We start from the raw sequence: 22,454 nt of genomic DNA on the forward strand, positions 1-22,454 counted from the left end.
GGAGCAAAAATGTGAAGTTTTTAATATCATTGGAGATCCTAAACTGATATATACCCAGTTAGACATGTCATAATGAATTTATTTCTTACAAAAGGATGTCATACCATTAATTACTAAATTGTACGGAAAAAAATGAAAAAAATTTTTTTTGCTGATTTTTGTATGGAAAAAGTCACAAAACAAGATAAAGTAAACTTACCCTATTCATAGGGTTCTAGGACTCCACGCACCAAACCTTCTTAACTTTATTTTGCATAGTTTAGACAGTGAAAAAAGTGCCTGTTCGTGCATTTTGGTTTGCACCTTTCTTTCTTATACTTAGTTGAAGTTGGTGTAAAAAAATGTAAAAGTCTTCAATAACTTTTAAAAGAATGAGTATTTTTACATGCAGTGTTCGGCAATATTATGTAGTTTTGATACCTACATATTTGTCTAGAACATAGTTTGTACGAAAAGTCACAATGAAAAAAGTTATATTAAAAAACTAGATTTAAGGGTGTTGCCATAGAAAACGCCTTATAAATCGATAACCTTTGATCCTACAAGCTCAAGTTCTTCAACAAACTTCTTCACTATGAGCATTTTTAAAACTTTTAAAACGAAGACACCAACTTTCTACCTCGTCAGGATAAAAAGTTAATTTTTTTAGTTCGATCATAGTAAGCCATGCCTAATTTAAATTATCAGATTGTGGGGAATATTCATACGAACAATTCGTCCAAAGACATCCTGTGAATATTGGTTATGGTTTGGCCTCTAGTGAATTAAGTTCACGTTTTTGGCGTTTCCGACCACTGTAGGATGGTCGCACAAGCTCAAGCTCATATGAACGCAAAGTTAAAATTTTGTCACCAATACACACCTATGACACGTGTGAGTGCGATTTTTGTTTACATTCATAGTAAAAACTCGCAACATAGTCAACCGATCTTCGTAATATTTGAGAGATTAATGCAGAATAGATAGAAGCATCAATTGTTCTCTTTGAATTGTTTATACCATTTATAAGTTTCAAGATATTCAATCTCAAACTTTAAAAATCGTTTTTCTCGAACTGTGCTAAATGGCGCTTGCCATAATATAGCACAACAGCGACGAGTTGTCGATGTTTGACGCTATTTTATTTTTTTGGGATTCTGATGTAACGTAATAATCCGTTTTACACTACTGTCTCTCATAATCCCAATTTTCACTTATACCTGAGTCCTCATCCCGTAAGGAAGTCGAAAGAAAATAAACGATAATCGAGATCAACTTCATGCTTCATATGAGGGGTATTTGGCACAAGATTTCGATAAAAGATGTCGCTACTACATCAATTAGAAACAACAACACGCGATTTCTGGTTATTGTCCCATATGCATTTTTGCCTCGGTTCGAACTGCTGCGACGGATGATTCCTATGCAACTCGCAGTAAATTTCATTCATGCCAAACAACCCGTCCAGACACATCTGCTTTTACAACTTCACCGCATGGGCCTTGATACACTGGGACCGGTAAATAGCACCCAAATTTGAATCGCAACAGTTCCGACCTGCTTAACAGGCGAAATTGGCCGTTTTCATGCAATACCTTGAGTATTGTATGCATTTGTATCGGGGACAGCTTGTTGATTGTTTCCACATTCAAACACAAACGGTATGCAAATAGAGGTATTCGTGATTCAGCTTTGCGCCTACCGATAATAATATCCTCATTGCTTGGTACTTGAACCTGCCAAACAACCCAAAACCATAACAATTTCAATTCACTTTCCACCAACGGCATCGAACTATAAGAAGCAGATTCTCCCTAGAGACTAAGCAGAAAAAATATAAGCCTGAGACTGAAAGGGTTAAATAGCATAACTTATTCATGACACAATGTAAATGCTTTCCTAGTATCAACGAACAATATAATGGTTGTGATAAACAAACCCTCCACAACGTAGTTTGAGCCACGCGATAGTTCTCTTACGCCTACACCATGAGTAGGTCGACGGCTACACAGGTATGCAGAAGGGCCGCCACGTGCCTCGTATTGTATTTATTTATCACTTGCGATTGATATTACTTTTGCTAGGGATAACCTAACATTTTGAGTCCCGAGGGAATGGTGCCGACCTCGTCTCATCAGAATCCGACACTAACTTAGTGCCGGGACTAAGCTAGTGCCGGATTGACACTAGCTCCAAAAACGTGCCCATAAATTGTGCTCCTGAGCAAACCCCTAGTCAAGTGTGATGTCCCGCAAGAAAAGGGGTTCATTTTAAATGTGATGATCACTAGTGAAATTTGGTTTGTCTTAGTAAGCCAATGCAAGATGCACTATGCTATATTTCTCTCTCACTAAGAAGAAAATTGTTTGAAACCACATTTGCGCGTCAAGAGCAAATCTTTGGAACATTTTGGTGCAGGTTTTTCCCATAAACCAGTCTTATTTGTAAATTGTTTCTTCAATGGTACAGATGCATTTCAGACTTCAAGTCTCAAACAGTCAAGTGAGATTTCTATTTTCGAGAAAGTGTTAGTTAATACCAGATTACTAAGCCACGAGTACATTAAGGGCGGGTTTTCCCACTGGCCGTTATACTGTTTCTTACCACGTGTCAAGCTACTAAAACACTTCGGCGTTCCGAATGAAACCGTTTAACATAGCATAGGTACACGACGGTATCCACTAATTCGGCATCGTTTAATACGTTCATAGCTCCGCAAACTATACCCTACCGGGTTCGATTCTGATGGCCGTATATATTAGTGTTTCACCATCCAGCCCGGTCGGACGGTCCTAATATCTTCCGACAGTTGTTACGGGATTTTGTTCGCAGTTTATCGGCTTCCGTTCATCGATCGTTGGGTAGAAGTAACAAAATATATAATGAGCTGTGGAGTGCTAACGGCTGAATTTAGCTCGCCATTAGTCGGGCTGGGTAAGACTGAATAATTCGAATAAGAATCAAACGATAAACCACGTGGTTTCATTAAACCTTTCCAAGGACGAATGTGGTCTGACGGTCAATACCGTTGGTCGGAAAAGTGAACATTCGAATGAGGATTTGGTATTGATTTTTTTTAAAGGAAATTCGATGGAGTGTATAAATTATAGTTTTTAGTAGGAATAGGGTACAAGTTCTTGCCATAATCTGATGAGTTCTGATACCAATATAGGTGTAAATCCAAACAAAAATGTTCGTAGCGAACAGAGGAGTAACTGGGGTCGAATATTGGCCAAAACTATTTATTGCGGCTATTGCTGTTATTATGCCTTAATTTGAACTACAAATAGAAAATAACTGGTTTTGGGACTATTTGGCATCTATCCACTTACCAGTGCAGGGGTCAATTTTCTAGATCCTTCTGAATACTAGTATTTTCGAGGTGATCTTTGTGAATACATTTGTTTTTCCCGCTGCATGAACAGTTGGTTAGTGGAAAAGGAAGAAGAAAAGGGATACCTGTGCACATATTCATAAAGATTCATTTTGCCAAACATAGTATTTGACCCTACAGCATTTTGGCGTACCTTAAATTAGTAAAAATATCAATATTTTCAAATCGCTTGGAATTTATGGATCGGAAAAGATCGGAAGAGATTGAATGTTTTTTGAATAGCCGGAATCTTGTTTTGTAATGTTATTTCAGCAACTTTGGCGGATCTTGCCGTATAATGTAACTTTTTTATCATTCAAATTTGGAATAACTTGTAAAAAAAGGTGTTTTTAAAGCTGGTCCTATAAACAGCGACACTACTATTTCGGTTATTTTTAAGTGGAGGTTATACAAATAGTTGTGTTCTATTACGTTTGTTATAATATTGTCTTATTTAATACAGTCATCATCATTTGAAAGCGATTTTGCTGGATATATAATAAAAAAAAATTAAAAACCCTTAAAATATCACCATTTTGCATCCATGCAAAAAATCTTTAGCAATTTTTGGCATACTCTTTATTTTGCCACAATATGCAGTATGCTTTTAGGTATCTAAAAAAATATAACTAAATAGAAAATCGAAAAAAAAATTTTGGTGATTGGCCAAGAATTTGTTCTAGTTACTCCTCTGTGCAGCGTGTTGAGACCCTTTATCCAAGCGAAAATTATTCCTTCGTTTTAAAAATTTCATCGCAACTCAAATGGATCAAAAATCTCACTGGAGAAAGGGGTCCTTGAATCAATCAACCCCTTCACACCACGCACAATCTACTTGAATCTGTGACCACACCGTCGATCTCAACTATATGAATGAGCATATAGACGCGACAGCCCTTCATAAAAGACTATTCGCCAGTGATGCCGTTTGCTTGATTTAGAAAGTATATCACAATTCTGAGCTTATTTGGGCGAACTTTCCAGATATGTCACGGCTGAATATTTCTGCGAGTTATTTTAGAAATCTTTATGATGACTAGCGGATTATTTTTGATCCGATTGCAAATCAGATATAGTCCGGTCGAGTTTTGTAGTTTAGTTTACTTCTATAACTTGTTCTTCAGTCAGCACGTATGAGTCGTCGTTGTCTACACTAATGTCGAATAGAAACCGATCCTGGCTTGTTCCTATTCTCCTCTTTCAATTCCAAAGTCTGAAGGAGAATAAATATGATAAAAGATGTTATATTATTATAATGGAGGAATTCAACATTTTACAACGACAATTAGATCATTTAGGCTAAAGAGCAATTTTTTAAAAGGTCCCCGAGCAAAGTCCAACATCAAAATTACAGCAAATTGACAACATATTTTGATATAGGGCATCAAATTGAAATCTTATTTTGATATCAGTTTAAACTTTTTCAGATATGACATCATATTTTGATCTCATTTTGATGAGATTACATTTTTAGAAAAAAATGTTTGTTTCTATTTATTTGACGAACATCAAAATGATTACTTATTTTGTTATCAATGAAATATTTCACCATCTCAATGAGTTTTCAATTTGCTTTCACTGATAGCATAAATAGTTTTTTGTTTGATATAATAGTGCAATTTTTCTGCTTTCGATTTTGATCTTTTAACCATTAAAACGACCAAAATGATAGCAACCTGAGCAATCATTCCCTACTACATCACAACATCAAGTTTAGTTCTCAATTTGTTATCAGACTCTGCTCGGGTCGTTGGAATTTTTGCATGTATTATATTCGAACAAACAAAATTGTTCGGTAACCATTTTTTCTACGGCAAAAACGTCCGCGAATAAGCGTTCCCTGAAATGTTGTTGAGGATCTTGCGAAAGATTTAAAGTAAATCTTGAGAAGAATCCCATCAGAAGCCATCCGAATCTCGAGAAGCATATCTTCAGAATCCAAAGAAGAGTACCCGAACCCGATCAAATGACAATGAATGTGTCAAAATGGCGCGCAGTATTCAGATTTTCTCTGGGCTGCTAGTTGGCAAAGAGAATAGGGAAAGAGACGAAGAGTGAAAATCAGTCAAAACGGCAACACTCCCTTTATGATGATTTCAACACTAGAATTTTGGCAACCGCTTCTACAGGCAGCACTTTAAATGACTCCTATTGACTTATTTGACGTCTAGGACACCAACACAGTTGCAATGTGTATAGACAACATACATATAAAGCTATGTTTTCAATTCGCCATCTGATTTAACCTCATTTGGCAAAAAAACTACCCGATTTAACCTCAATCTCGCACTAACACAACTCCACATAGATTAGTCAATTATATTTTGAAAACAAACCGTATGTCGATCGATGGATTTGTTTATCAAACGATGTGCATTTCGAAACAAAGAGATGAAATAATTCTAAAGCTTATTTTTACTCATACATATACTCTAGAATGCACCTTACAATCACGATTGAACTAAATTCTGACGGAAATTCAAATTTCTTTTTTGATAGAAGTACAATACTTATCTCCTCCAACTCAGGCATGAGTAATGTTTATTTACATTGCACGATTGGTCTGCTCAATAAGGTATTTTTGGCTTCACACTATTCGTCTCTTTCCCTATTCTCTTTGCTAGTTGGTTACAAAATCGGTGTTTGTTCTTTTATAGATAAAGATTAAACATCAAACCGAATACAAACGTGACTTATGTCGAGACACAGCGAATAGTAGAAACCAGTCAGAATGTCGCCAATGAACGATTTCAAAAAATATCCTGTAATAATTGCAATAGGGATCTTTAATTTGGAAAAATTGTGCCAGTTTTTCATATTTATTGATAGCAGGTGTCCTTACGAGTGCACTCATATCATTCTTAAATCTTAATTATTCCTTTCTGATTTTTAAATTAAAAAAAAAACTAACTTAAATTCAACCAACAAACTGACAGTTGTCCGACTAAATGACGTATTTGCAAATATCTCGTTCGCCTCATTGTTAACCTGGACAGCACCCCACACAGCATGATCTGGTACTTTGTCAATCCGCTAACAGCCTGCCATCCAAGTTTCATCTGCAAACTATGGTAGATCTGATAAGGCAACCTATAGAGTCGTGCAAGTCGCATGGGTTTGGATGTGTTATTGTCCTAAAAGGAAATAAACTAAAACATGTTTTTTTCAAGTTTCGGGCCTAAAAATTGGAAAAGGACTGAGATATTAACTCACGGTACTAATCTGCATCAGAATATGACTTAACCCGCACATCCCTAAAGATCCCTATTGATTTTCGACAAGCACCAAAGTAAAGTAACGGTAAATACATTTTCAACGTAATCGTTAGTGCATACAAAGACGGAACTGTCAAAAGAACAGCAGTATATCTACCAGAAAGTGTAACCAAATATAATGATGCAAATGACAGGCCTCTTTTGAACCGTAGGGTGTCCTTCTTGGGCACACTTTCTCCACAACTCAAAGTGACAGAAACTAGTGCATATCCAGAGACTGCAAAAAATCCTCCATGCCTCATCAATGTTTCCGTTCAAAACACTTCAAGGCAACCCCTTCTAGAATACTTCCCAAAAGATAAAAGAGACTCTTTCAGTGCTCTTTGTAAAGAACGGAATGCGTCAATTTCTCACAAACACACGCGCACGAGCAAACTAGCTACAAGTCCAAACGCAGCGAAGATGGAACCGACCAGCAGAACACCAGAGTTTACTTCAAAAATCTTTTACATTTTTAATAGGTATCGATTTTAGCAAGGCTACACCCTATGCACAGCCTGCAAAGCTTCTGTGCTGTCCCGGTGTCATTTTTACACAGACTGCAAAGCTTCTGTGCAGCATCGTCTAGCTTTTCCTGTTTTGTTCTTCTTTTGTAACTATTATTTCAAGGTTGACAATGAATCTTCGGGGACGAGGACGGCCTCTGGCAATGGGTACATAAAGGGGGTGTTCGATAAAAAAATAAACGTTTCGACATGTAACGGTATCCACGTGTTAGCAGAAGTACGAGGGATCCTTCGAGTGAAAACATGTCACAGTTTACAAAGAGTGTCCTCTGACTTAGGAGATACTAGAGACAACATGTTTGATTGAAAATTCCGATTTAAGGATCAGCTGAGGATGCCTTGAAAAGCGGCTATCTTTGAAATCGAAATAAGTAGTTTTTTGAACACCGTTGGCAAAATCTTCATAAAAATCTTGAAAATTGTTTTTCAAGAAGATTGTTGGGTGAAAAAAATGCGTTTTTCGTTTCCAAGGATGACCTCTTTATGAGACTTCCTCAGTTGAATCTTAACTGTTATTCCAAACATACGTGAAAAATGCCAAAGGAGGTATTATGATCAATTCCCTACAGCATTTTGGTTTCGCCAGACGTTTACAAATATTTTCTAAACAACAATGTTTTGTTTGTTCAATTTTAGCGAATACACCCTGTACTTGTCTAACACTTTATTTTTGTTGTATCATTACAATGTTACGACCTCCAACAATCAAGGTCGACTAGATTTACAGGATCATATGACAAGCTATGATATAATTTCAAACAAGTGCAAAACTTGCAAAAACCACAAACTTTCTACATATTTCGAACATAATGTGATGATTACTTCATTTTAACACCCTTGCTGCGAGCCAACAGCAAACGTGACTCACCAAGTGTCCTGTTTGGTTCCAGCCCCGCTCCCCTGTAGGAACAAGCAAAGCTCAACCTGTACACAGAGAATCAGATGGGGGTATGTACAATCAAGTTCTTCTTGTCAACGTTAGTTTTCTTGCATTGTTTTGCTTCCGTACGTACCGCGGACGAGGCAGGGTTGTCACGCGATACTTTTGTTCTGCAAAAAAAAATTTAACCTAGTCCGGACAGTTGGTGAATCGCACACATGGAAGGACGGGTCAGGTTAGGCTTGTTGCAAGGGTGGAAAGCAAATTAATTACCTACTTTACAGAAATAATCTCGTCAAACAGTACCACGTTTGGTACCCCCTGCGGTATTTAGAAGCGGTCTTAGTCACAAACATACAATGTTTATTGTGAACTGAGTAATAAGGAAAGTTTTCTGGTATTTTTAGCTCTATCACATTAGTTGGGTGGAAGTTTCCTGTTTCTTCCTCATCCCTGCCGGGAAAGTATATATCGTGCTCTTTCCACATCAGCCTATGTCAACTTAATTTAACCAAGTTAACCAGTTACTGGTAAACTTTGCGCAGTTTGTCGTTTATCAACTGTGTAGGTCTTTTTTTGTTATTTTTCCAGTCACAGGCTCGACTGTTTGCTCATCTATTTTTATCCTTCGTTTGCCTTTATATGTACGTCACTATAAAGTGATGGCTAGTATAGCGAGCCAATCGACATGCTTCAAGGTGACAAAAACGGTCCTGTATCAGATCAGAGTTAATCCAATCAAATTTTTGGCGCAGGAAGAAGGTCAGTACAAATCTGAGCATGTCCTCAATGGTCTGACCTAAATTTTAGTGAAAAATCGACGTCATTGTAGTCTATATTTCAAATTGCAAATATACCATCAGAAAAAAGTTTACGTACCTCGAAATGAGTCATCCGATGTGCCGCAGAAGCAAAGAAAATATTCCCACTGGACTTTTTCCTCGATTTTCCTTGGTAGCGTTTTTTTCACGATTTTATTCACTCGTGTTTGCTGTTGCTGTTACTGCATGCACTCTCCAGTAGCTAGTAACAATTTACAACCACCGATAAAATAAAACTTCCAATCAGCAAATTTAGTTTCCACCAGACATGATGCACAAAATCACATAGGATACTGCAACAAAACCATCCAATGTAGGCGATAGCAGCGATGATATTGCAAGGCTACATCAGCAGATAAAATCACATGTGCGATTCACCTCCTTGCAGCGGAGGCTGCTTGTTGATACACAATGAATAAAATCGATTTTTCCGTCGTAGCGCTCCTCGCGATTGCAACTGGCGCTATGTTTCCCCGAATCCGAGCGGAATAATTGCAATTATTGCTCTCCACCGGATTTCTGTCTGGCTGCTCTACCGACACATTTATCACAAGAGTCACAGACTGATTACCACATACTGGATCAACGTTGGTTTGACTAGGCTCCGTCTCGGTCGAAATTTGCACAGGTCCAAACAATCGATATACAAATTTTAGAGCATCAATTTACTCACACAGGTATGGAATGGGTCCGACAGCTAAAGAACTGATAGAATCATAGAATTGGATAGAATCTTGAATTTATGCTGTTCGAACGTCGAGGGTAACAAAAAACTGTTTGATGTACTACCTGCCCACAATACAACCAAAACACATGCGGCACGATCAGATGTTTGCAGAAAACTGCGGTTCTTTGTCGTACGACCCGTCGATGGTATTGGCACTCAGTGGCCACCAGCGAACGCCAGCCACTCTATTGCTTTGTGGACTGAGCGTGTGATATACGCAGGGGCGTGCGGATGGTGTGTCGGTTCGGTTGCGCTATGAGAACTTCCGACGGCGACGATGCGATGCGAGAGATAAAAAAGAGCGAAGAGTATTATACAATTACCGCTGGCGGTTCGCAAACTAATTTCAATCACTGAGGAGAGAATCAACACTACACATTCGATCGACCGCCGATGGTCGCCACGGTTTGGTCCTCACCCAGCGAAATTTCGATTGAAGTCCAAATGAAAAGACTAACCACACTACGAAGTACTTCACCGACCAGCAGCCACCGGTGTTGGGTAAAAGAGGTAAAAGAAATGTCAACGAGATTTTTGTTTTGATTGTTTTGGTAGCTAACAACGACGAAGGGGAACCAGCACAACGACGGCGTCACCAGCAAACCTCTGCCTCGTGCGTTTGTGTGACACCTATTCTCACATTTTTTTTTGCGGATGAGCGGAGAGAGCCAAAGCAAGGCTAACGGGATTCAATTGTCGTTGACCATGTGCTAGGAGGTTGTGCGCGCATAAACGACTAATGTGATACAGTCGCGATTCGCTGGTTGGTCACTTTTTAACTGGACCGCTTTTTAGTTGGACCTCTCATAGTTGGACCATTGTCCAATTAAAAAACATCAGAATGTCAAAATCTCGTGTCAAATTCACTTTGAAAATCAAACTAACAGTAATTAGAGATGTGCGCAGATACATTTCGGCTCAACTAGCGAATCAAATTCGTTATTTGGACAGAGGATGTGGCCCAACCAGCGAATCACTACTGTATTGATAAAAAATTTATTTAATTTAATTATTTAATAGTTTCTACATTTCTTATAAAAGAATTGTATGGGATTTGCTAAAACTTTGAATTTTTCCGCTGCCCAAGGTGCTAGCCTCGTATACGTATAGCTACATATAAAAATACCTTTCTAACAAGCTATAGAGCGCCACGTCACGTCAAGTCACGCAAATAAAAAAACGAACAAACAAACCATAGATCGTCTAAATTAGGTTACCAAAGGTTGAAAATGTTAAACGTTTTATATTTTGACGTAGGACTACGTCTTTGTTTTCGATATGGGGGTGCACTTTCCAAATTCTACAAAAATGGTATGTAACGAAAATTTTAAACGCATATAATTCAACCATCTCACGATAAATTTTCAAATTTTTTGCCCATATCTCCCCCAAAATACTTCTAAGAATTGATTCCAATAGATAAACCCAAAGATTTTTGATATCATGTCATGAAAAATTTAAATAATGTACAACTTGAGCTCCATTTGCAAACACGGTTAACATAGTGTCGTGATACTAGTTGTCTCTTTTGCTCTACCCATCATCATCAGCGTTGACTCATTTTGCTTTGTGCGCTTGGGTTCAATGTTTGAGGCGAATGTGTAGGTAGGTATATCTAATCTGTTAGCAGGGTTACCATATTCACAGACTTTTCTGCAATGTCACAGACTTTTTTCACAATTTTCGAGCACAGATTCTTTTTCACAGTTGGTAAATTTTCGACATTTTGATGAAAATTTTATAGATTTTCACAGATTTTTCGGAAATTTAACACAATTTTTTTCCTGTTTCAGTTATCACAAATGGTAAAACGATATTTTTGACCGAAACACAGATGTCAATGTGGCATCCCTGTTTGTTAGCGGTTGCATGCGTAACCCGCATGATAGCAATCTGTGCTTTTGTAGCGCAAAGACGAAACATTTCTTAGCAACAAATTTATGCAGGTCGATGGAAATCACAACGAAAGTTTATTATTTACGTTCGAACAATTTATTTCCACTTCACGTGATTCATTTCCACTCAGCCTATCTTATTTTGATTCTGCTAATTTATGAATGAATACACTGCCACTCGAAAAACCATGTAAAAAACGTATCTAAGTCCATATATGAAGTTGTTTTCGATTCATTTATAATCATAGTTTCGATATATGATTAAGACTACTGCATTTGCTACATTTGTATGCAAACTTTAAGAAAGTTACACTAATGCCAAAATATAACTTAAAAGCTTACATGAAATGTGATTATATTGTCGAAAATTTGATCTGGGCTTTTTACCACACACAACCGAAAAGTTTTTACAATTTTTAAAAGCTGAACTTGTGCTATGAAGATTCAGTTCCAGATATTAGTTCGGTCACGGTTTTCTGTCTTCTTTCATCAGATCTTCACAAATAAGTTTAATCGGATTCGATCACCTATTACAAATGAAATGACCTGATAACCAAGAAGGTTTGGTTTAATATGTAACTATACGTAAGAAATATATTTGATTTATTATTCCTCTAAATGTACTAAGAAAACAAATATTTACATTAAGTAGTCTAGTCCTACGTCTACAGTTCGTGCAACCCCATAGGGCTGCCCCTTGTAGTTTTTTTTTATTCCTCGCTAATTTCTGGAAAGGAAACTTACAAGAAATCAGTCGAAATTCTTTATAATCGGTGATTTTAATCGTTGAACAAGCTATGAAATATCAGAATCACTTTTAAGGAATCAAAATTTCGCGAAAGAGGTTGAACAAATCAAGTCATATTCCAAACCTTTCTGGAAGTAGCAGAGGAATATGTACACAACAAAGAAAAAAAAAACCTTTCTGGAAATTTTCTAAGGTTCTTAAGAAACCGCAGAAAGAATTTTCAGGTTTGAAGGAAGGTGACACAATACTTGATAAAAACGAGGAAAAAGCTCGAAAACTTGCTCAGCTGTTTGAGAGCGTCCATAATTTTAATCTCAACGGTGTGAGTCCCATTGAAAACGAAGTCTCATAAAAATATGAAAACGGTAAAAATGAAATCACCTTGAAATACTTAATCTAAATATTCAATAAATATTTTGAATTAGCATACTGTCTTGAAAAATGGAAAAATGCCAAGGTTATTTCTATTCTGAAGCGAGATAAAAATCCAGCAGAAGCCTCTAGCTATCGACCAATTAGTTTGCTCTCCCTCTATCAATAAATTATTTGAAAAAATTATCCTAACTAGAATGATGTCATATATTAATGAGAATCCTTTTTTTTATTCCCGAGCAGTTTGGATTTGGTATTGAACATACAACTACTCATCAACTTGTGAGAATAGCTAACATAATGAAGGCAAATATCTCAGAGGTCCATTCCACTGGAGTTGCACTTCTAGACACCGAAAAAACTTTCGACAGTGTTTGGCACAAAGGATTGCCAAAATGTGGGATTTCAATTTTCCAATATACATAATAAAGAAAACTAAAAATTATCTTACTAACCGTACCCTACGGGTATCTTATCACAATTGTAAATCTAATAAGCTACCCGTTAAAGCAGACGTTCCTCAAGGGTCAAGCGTCCAACCAATCCTATATAATATTTTTACCTCTGATCTTCCAAATCTACCCACAGGCTGTAAAAAGTTACTTTTCTGTGATGATACCAGCAGGTTTTCTCAGAGAGAGCGACAGCGAAAAGAGAGCATGTTTGGTCAGAGAATGCGAGCGCGAGCTTCCAACCAAACCACAATAAGGTTGGTCCTTTGAGCCGTTAGACAATTTTTTGCTGAGATGATATGATATGGAACTCGATTAAGATTCTCTCAGTTCCATGCCGTGATATGAATATTAAGATTAAGGTTGGTGCTTTGCAAAGATGAGCTGTCATCAGTAACGTACCTGACACTGGTACAGTTGAACGATAATAATGATTGTATTGTATCTCTTGTATCGAAGCACGAAAAGGCTGTCCAGTAATTACACATAATCTATGAAACTATGACAAAGCATTTTTATTCAAGGCCTCATACTAGTTTGTTGACTATAAATATATGCTTGTGTAAGCAGTACATATCTATAAGCACCACTATTCCTATGATTATGCATTTTTAGTGGCATTACCGTTTTAAAATGTATAAACTTTTTTACCACATTTCACTATACTATATTGCCAGAATCTACGGTAACAAATGAAAACATGAAATAGCAGAATACCTGCACAACACTCAACTCTCGCAATGTCATAAAATGTGACTATCCTTGTAACTTTTGGACCATGTGCATTCTCTGTTCTCCTTCCACTCGGAGCAACCCTCACCATCAGCGTACTGTTCCTTCTTCCACACTGGGACACTCTTCTTGAGCTCGTCGATAGCAAAGTGAACCGCTTCCAAGCTCGCGTTCCGATGAGGGGAGCTCACGGCGATCACTACTGAAGCTTCCTTAACCGGTACCATCCCGAGGCGATGGTGGATTCCGATGTGTTTGATATCCGGCCACCTGAGACGCATTTCGTCGCAAATGTGGTTCATCGTTTTAAGCGCCATCGCTTCGTATGCTTCGTACTGAAGCAAAACGACCTACAAAAATAGGGGGAAGAATTTTATTATCAGTTTATGTCTAAAACACCGGACAAACCTACCGTTTTACCATCAAAGTTATCTCGAGTCGTACCGACAAACAAGGAAATAGCACCACACGATTCATGCGCCACCAATTCGTTTATTTCGCCTACTTCCAACTTATCGAAGGTTAGCTTCAGATAGTTCATTCTCCCCTGTATTAAGCTATCCTCCAGCAATGGGTGGAATAACTGCTATTTCGTCCCCGTCTCTGAGACACAACCGAGCCGCCAAATCTTCACAGTACTGTTCGTTGTGGGCAATTATAACGCTGTCTCTGATGGCGGCTAGGTCGCGAAAGCGTTCGCAGATTTCACTCAAAACCTCAAGGCCACTTATGGTGCCACCGCTACCGGTCGACAGCAGAAAGTTCTCGCACGACGATGTGCCAGCAAGTTCGCGTGACTTGGCAAAAAACAGCAGATTCACCCGAACTACCGTCTGGCCTTGGATGCTCATCACTAAATTATAGCTGCAGTAGCGGAGCTATGGATCAGTACCAGTTTTTGGATTATTTCACATGACACCTTATAATTAATGCTCAATGGATTTTGATCTCCTTAGCAGAAATAATGATGTCTCCCAAGGTGGTACACATCGGATTCACTACTGATAACAGCTGATAGCAAGTAACACTTCGCAGTTCATGGTGACGAAATAAATGTAAACAATAGACAACTGACGTTTCTCGTAACAAGGGGTGAATCGATTGGACCGAAAGGTTACATATAAAGGAACGCTTTTTTTTATAAAGGGCGATACCAACGACACGATACTAGATTATATTTTGTATACACAAGCTACACAAAATATTCACTATGGGTCTTGTTCAAGCTATTCACATATTGTTCTGTTTTCACGTTGGAATAGCTAGAGCAGAATCCATAGTGAATATTTTTGTGGCGTGAGTCGTGTTGCCTTGTCTGCGGACAGCTTTATAGTTGTCAGATTCCAGCCGAAACACAGAAATCGATTCCTAAAAAGATTGAATCGAAATCATCTGTTGCATTTAAAATGGAATCCATTCCGCAATCATTCAAAATCCCAAAACGATTTCCGAATAGTTTACCAGGTCACTACTGATAACAGGTTGAAAATCATCAGAAACGTATGCGTATCAACTATTAGGTACTTGGTTAATTGTTAATTCCACAATCTCCCCAACCTAAATATTCGCAATGCATTATGTTACACGCAGCGAAATTTCAAACGCTTAAACCAACAAAATTCATTTTTGATTTAATTGGTCAATCAATTATTGATTCAAAACTCATTGATTGTTAAATATACACTGTTTTATTATTGAACTAACAATATTATTGTTACTTCAACCAAAATTTATTTTATGCTGGTCTTGCATAGTAGCATACCAGCGTGTATTGTGTATTTCGTGTGTGTGTTCTATGCACGTATTTTTCTTCTACATACATGTAAGTAAGAAAACTAAAGTAAAACGACGGTACTACGATATATCATACTTTATTTACCAAAAATATAATTTTTGTTTTTCACAGAATGCGCAACTCAGTCACAGGACAGTTGCGATGCTATTGCAACAATCATATTGGCGTAAAGGATACTCTCTGGGTAAGCGCTTAGTGGTAATTTAAATATATTGAAAGTAACATCTTTCTATCTTTCAGAACAACCCTGAAATGAGAAAAGTTTTATCTAGCAAATGAACCAGTAAGATTTTCAAACGTTTCATTATAAATAAATTTTAAGCCATTAAAACATATTTTGGTTTATTTTTATTGAAAAGAAACAAACATTTCAATAGTAATTGTTTGCTGTATTATTTGTTGCTTCAACAACAGAATATTGTTGAACTAATCGTGTTCACATCATTCGATCAATAACACAATGTCGATCGTTTCAACACTTTTATTGTTGATCCAACCCATAATGCGATTTAGATACGTCAAAACCAGAATTAATTGTAGAAATGACAATATTATGGATTGAATCAACTAGTGAATATTATTAGCCCTGAGATAATAATAATTATTATTGAGTTTGAACCAGAATATTGTTATAGGGTGATGAGCCTATTTTGGCACCATTAGGGAGAGGGTCGCACTATTTTTTGAACAATTTTAAAAGAAGCCATATTATCTATAACCTTTCTCAGCATAAAGTATCAGTGTACTGTTTCTTAAACATCTATATAATGCTTATTTAGCAGAATTGCCTCAATTTTCAGCATAAATGAAAATAAATGTTCCATTCTGTGCATCTATTCCCACCTCAACGATCCAATTATCGCCTCATGGGTGTGCCAATTTCCACCTCATCGAGAAACAATCTAGTTGAAACGCAATGCCTCATATTCCATTTGCGTCGATTCTAACTAGGTATCCAGATCATGGACGCCAACGTGTGATTTGTAAAACGAATCATTCTGCTTTCTTCAGCCGATCAAAACAAGAAGAGCGCCCAGAATTGCGCACGCAGAAAAAAAACCATTCGAAGGTTAGCAACTGGAATGACAAGTTTCACATCACATTGCTTTCTCCCGATCCGAATTGTATGTGCAGATGAAAATAAAATATCTGCAATCAACAATTAGTTGAATAACTTTAAGTAATTGATTACTTATACCTGAAATTGCATTACATTATATTTACAAGTTCATGTTTTGGTTTGGCCGCACTGATGATTCTTTTCTGTATGATGGATACAAAAAGTTGGTTTTGATTGTGGTAGTGTATCAGCAAAACATGCCAATAATAGGAACCCCCGTATTTAGTTTTATCCTATTATAACACTAGGCCTATTCTAGTGTTTGACGAGTGATTTTAAAGTGAAATTATCGTAAAAAGCTTCTCCAGCTAAAATAAAGGTATGTATCAGTGCAATGTTTAGTATATTTGTGCTGGAATAACGAGATATGAGGCGGTAAATGCTGGCTCGTAAGTGTTTATTTTGCTAAGCGCCGTTGCATCCAGTTTCGGTTCACTACGTGAGTGAGGCGGAATAGTAGATATTTCAATAAGGTGATTTTGTTTTAATTAAAAGTTGGATTTAGAGGATAGTTCTAAATACATATGTGCACAACAAATAAAGAATATAACTTGAGCTTATTTTTTCTCACCTGCTTTAGCCAAATCGATAGTGTCATTATTTCATATGCTTGATTCGAAACCAAGGGGTACGAAATAGGGTCACAATAGGCTCTACTGCCAAAATAGGCTCATCACCCTATCTACAATATATTTTTCTGCGTGTAGGTTCCACTGAGTTCGGAATCCGGAGAATTTGAATTGAATCAGTCTGCTTACCGTGTTTTCGACCACCTTTCTGCCCATAAACGCATAAGAGTCCCATGTGGATTTTTGTCGAAAATGAGTTATCCGTTGGATTGTATTCTGTATCACCACTGAATCACACTGAATCACACTGCACAAATAAGATTACCGGGTTTGTTCAGAAAACATTAAAAAAAATACCAAAACATGGTTGTCCCATCCATTTGGCTCAATGGATGGGACAATCTTGAACAGCGTTTTTCTCGGCTTGCTGTTTTTCAACATGGGACTCTTATGCTGTTATGGGCAGCTTTGTTTTTGCTTAAAAAAAACGCGGTGTTGTACTTTTAGTACAATGCTGCGTTTACCGTTCCGTCACCATGGCGGATAACCAACCGAATTGACCTGCATGTATTCAAACCAATAAATGACAGCTGCTTTCTGTTGCCGTTCCGCTTCTGTCGCATTCCGTTCGGGACTTTAGTGTTCATACTACCGATGAAACGGGATAAAAGTCCGCTTTAAATTAATTGCCTTACGCGCTTAATTTTCTAACCAAACCCTGCAATTTCAGAAGTTCCGCAATAGGTTCAGTTATTCGGTGCTTATCGGTAAAATGTAACGATAATTCAATATTTATAGTACTGATTTGTGAGTACTTTTTTAACGTTTAGGAATAACCGATTGAACCGATAAATTTTACTGTTCATGTCAGTAACAAGAAAAAATCTTGAAAGGTGGATATTTCTTGTTGATAATCTTAGAATTTAGAGCACTTACTATAGAAAGGAGAAAATAAGAGTTAAGTTTCACGGATAACGTTTAAATTGCTAGGTACATCCCAAGTAACCAATAAGCATTATAACGTAGCCTAATATCTGCTTTAGATCCACATATAAAGCTGTCCTTAAAAGCCGTGAAGCCCTAAATACTTATTTAATGCTGATATTATGCCAGAAAAGGCGAAATATAGTGCTATTACTGTGCGGAGATTGACAGCTCGTTTCTGCAGTACTAATGCTATTATATAGCAAAAGCGAACAAATGTCAAATTTGAAAGCCTTATATTGGCACTACTAATGCTATTAAAAAGCTTCAGTTGGTTGTCATTGTCCGCCATGGTTTTAAAACCATTTTTTATGTTTCCTTTCGGTATGATGAGCAAAAAGGAAAAATTTTAAAATAAAATATTATGTTTAAAACCGTAATTGACTCTGTTCTAATGCATTGTAATGAATATCCTTAATGGGTTTTCGTTCTCACATGATATGAATGTTTACGAAAATTACCTTTAGTAAGTCTCGAACTGAGGTACCTTGCCTCGTTCTTCACGGTAAGTGCGCTGCGTTTGCTTCCTGGACTATATTGCATATATTCGATTGAAATGAAATATGCCGAATATAATCTTCAAGAAGAGTTGCATAACAAATAAACCCACAGCATTACAATAGCATTATATCAGCTTTTTATATGCTCTATAATGGCATTAAATGCACTTGTAAAGCTTACATGCTTTAAAGATCCTTGAAGCATGTACGCGTTATATCAGCTTTATATACGCATATAGAGCAAGCTACAATGCTATATGTCGGCTGTGCAGTTATGCATTATTGATGCTAATAAAGAGCTTTATTGCGTTGTTAATGCTGTAATGGAGTTTCAATGCAACATTAGTGCAAATGTATAGCCAATATAGTGCAATGGCTTAATGCTTATGGTTACTTGGGATTGATGATGTTTGTGTTATAAATGAATAATTAAGCAAAAAACTGCATTTTTCGGCTTTATGCAATTGTCAATTTATCGGCATTTTTTTATTGAGTACAGTACGCCATGTTGCAGAAAAACTACTATCGCGCTTTCGCCAAAAAAGACGAAACATTCTAAAATTCTTGTTTCTACCATGCCCAAAATCCCCAAGAAAAAAACTTAGGGTAAATTTTTTTTCCACTTTTCAAATTTATTATAGTACTATATTGGCAATCCCAATGAAATGTCTGAAATAGCGACAAAGCTTCTGGAACCGAAATCTGCCTAATACTGCAGATTACTAACCAAACACTTTGATGTTCTAAACGAAAACGACGTTAGTTTTCCCGGTTTACATCTTGTTCGGTAGATGTTGTGACGAACGATCCGTTAAGAATTGACAAGTTCTGTATAATTTTTACTGAATTTTTTAGTCGTGCTGAGTTATATCTAAATTGAGGAATTGCTCAGGAAATAATAACAATGAAATCGGTAATTTCATATGGGAGAACTGAATTTCGGTAGCAGAATATGCAAAGTTTGTCATTTCATCCGAAAATAGCGGAATCATCAGTCACTTTTTTGCAAATTACTGACTTAAATATAAACGTAATTACCGAACCACAAAATTTAAAATAAGTGTATATAAGAGGTTTATTTCGCATGCAAGATCTGTTATAAATTAAGCAACATTTCCATAACCTGAAAGTATATACTGTGATAACAGGCTGCCATCAAAAATTAATATACAAATGCTAACTCAAAATAGTAGTAGAGTGTATCGCTCTTAGCAAAAAACAACTAACGCCAACTATTAGGTTGAAAGTAAAACTCTTAAATTAATCAAGAATAATAATCAAAATAAAAGTTTTCTTTTTAAGCAAATGAAGAATAGTAATCCAAACAAGTTTTATTTTTAAACTAAGAGTATGCGTTGGTTGTTTTTTGCTAAGAGTGAAAAACTCTTATTTTTACCAACATTTTTTTCTGTGTGTGATATCGTACAAATAATAATAATAATGTTTTGATCGGGATTCATTCACTGAAAAAAATCTAAACGTTAATTCTATTTGCTTCAAACTGCTTAAAATTCTAATGAAGAAGAAATGCTATTGTTATCACGCGCACACATACCTTCTATGTGTCAGCTGTATAAACTATGTATGCACATAAGTTATATGTGCATATTGTTATAGAATGGGGTTTTATGTGCCTAATAGTTATGAAATGTGAATGTAGGATTAATATTTCTTATAAATGAACACACATTAGGTTTATGTGCCAGCAAATAGCGTCTATATGCCACCGTTAATTGCAAAAATCTATGTGTAAAATCAATAGGCATAACGTTTACTTTTTTTTTGAGTGTTCATTCACTGTTTCGTTTGCCTTTTCTGAACATTTACCCTATCAGGTTACAACTACACTAAGAAAAATTATATGGTAACATTTACCACATAAGGAGGTTAACTTGAATTTGCGAGTATGGTGGTTTTTAACCGACTATAGCGTCAGGTCATTTTAACCATATCTATGTTCAAAATCACTATACAAGAGCTTTGGACCATAATAGTACTATTAAACATTCTATTGTAAGCATGACCATTATAAGTGGGATGCTCGGTGTAAGAATATGCATAGTTATCATCACCTGGAACTGTTTGTTATAACTAGACCAGGAGAATGGTATGTTTTACTATGGATTATGCATAATAGTAAAATTGAACACTCTGTTGGATTAATGACCATAATAAGTGAAATGCTTGGAATAACAATAAGCATAGTTATCTTGACCAAGGCTTATTTGTAATAACTAAAACATTGGGATTTTGACATTTTTAGACTAGTTATATTAAAATAAGATATCGTTGCTATGGAAATGACGCGCCAAATTGTATAATAATAAAGATGGATTTGAACGAGTTTCAGTCAATCTAGCTTTTCGCAATTTCTCACGCATCTCTTAGTTTATTGATGACATACATATTTTATTAAAAATAATAATCGTTTCAGCAACCAAATCCTAGTCTTCTATTTCTGCCTTTACGATTAGCTAAAAGAAACGCAAATTTTATGATATTAATACGTTGTTATTAAATGAAATTGAAATATTTACTCACATAGTGCAATATTATTTAGCAAAGCATACACTTAGTACTACAATCCATTGCGGAACATAATATTCTGTTTCCTAAGACTTAGAATCCGATTCTTAGTGCATAGACTTTGGTACATTGTAAGGCTAGTGATACGATTTTATTTGGCCACTAAATATCTTTCCTTATTGGAACTGGGCGAGATCATCGCCTTACCGTAATATCACAGAGATAATATAATTTCAATAGCAAAAAAAAAAATAAAATTAATAAGTGCACTAAAAAGCACGGTCGTGTTTTATGTACACAATTTTTCACTGTAATGACCTCATCAATGGGAACGCAAACATTAACTAGTTTTATGGTTGTTAGTAGTTCAAAGCATTGTCAGCTGAAAACCACTATACGCAAAAGGTGTTCACAATCAAGATCACGTCCATATAAATAGTGTATATAGTTATTTCGATCTTTTTATTCATATAATAACTATAAATTTAGTGTTCACGACTTCTTACTTTATTGTGCAGAGAACAAACAAACGAAAAGTAGTTATAACAATGACATTGGTGATTTCAAAGATGTTTACCATGTTCATATTTTCATTTTTACTTTTATTTTAATAGTGATTCTGACTATTCCATTGTCCGTCTTTTGATGATAGATATTGTTGGAGTGAACATGTTCAAATTGTCATAAATAACAACAGCATAGTTAAGCGGCAATCGATTTTAGTAGTATTTATTACGAAACAGAAGTTTAGTATTACCGATCTCATGGTCATTACAGCTGTTTGCAAATAGTTAAAACAACCACGAAAGTCAGGTAATTGGCGATTCTACGTTGAAATCGCTCACAGATAGCGCTGGAAGCAAAGTGTTGCTGATTTGATTCTGTTCTGTCATAGTGCATATATTTTTTGTAAACATTGGTAAAAAAATAACTATTAAACACCAAATCACCGATCAATTTGTCTATAATTGTTTATTAAAATGATGGAAAACCATCATTTTATAAGATGATGAGAAAACATCTTGCGAAAAGCGTGTAAAACATAGTGGTTTCTAATATTATTCGCAGAGCTATATGTGTGCTGTTCCGAAATGCAATTAGTTGAGCACAGTACCTGCCGCACATCATTTACCGTTCCTCCTAAGTTAAGATAAACCTTCATGAGATGGTGTAAATTCATGAAACTCTCCAGATCACGCG

General features: G+C 36.3%; 3 protein-coding genes across 3 annotated transcripts in view; all 3 read right to left on the reverse strand.

Annotated features, from left to right (window-relative positions):
• Positions 1-9,778, reverse strand: part of LOC131676946 (tubulin polyglutamylase TTLL5) — a 64,767-nt gene extending 54,989 nt beyond the window's left edge. Inside the window, exon 1 of the mRNA XM_058956387.1 lies at positions 8,893-9,778. The gene's annotated coding sequence lies outside the window, so the exon portion shown is untranslated. The remainder of the gene's footprint in view (positions 1-8,892) is intronic.
• Positions 9,779-13,520: 3,742 nt separating this feature from the next.
• Positions 13,521-14,301, reverse strand: LOC131676947 (molybdopterin synthase catalytic subunit 1). The gene is made up of 2 exons (XM_058956388.1): positions 14,173-14,301; positions 13,521-14,110 (listed from the first exon to the last, which is right to left on the reverse strand). The coding sequence occupies exons 1-2, from the start codon at positions 14,299-14,301 to the stop codon at positions 13,772-13,774; spliced, it is 468 nt and encodes a 155-aa protein (XP_058812371.1). The 3' UTR covers positions 13,521-13,771.
• A 16-nt stretch (positions 14,302-14,317) lies between these two features.
• On the reverse strand, positions 14,318-14,815 carry LOC131676948 (molybdopterin synthase sulfur carrier subunit). The gene has a single exon (XM_058956389.1). It carries the CDS (start codon positions 14,609-14,611, stop codon positions 14,318-14,320), a length of 294 nt encoding a protein of 97 aa, XP_058812372.1. The 5' UTR covers positions 14,612-14,815.
• Positions 14,816-22,454: the final 7,639 nt, after the last annotated feature.

The sequence above is a fragment of the Topomyia yanbarensis genome, chromosome 1 (assembly GCF_030247195.1).
Source record: "Topomyia yanbarensis strain Yona2022 chromosome 1, ASM3024719v1, whole genome shotgun sequence".
NCBI classification, from domain to species: domain Eukaryota; kingdom Metazoa; phylum Arthropoda; class Insecta; order Diptera; family Culicidae; genus Topomyia; species Topomyia yanbarensis.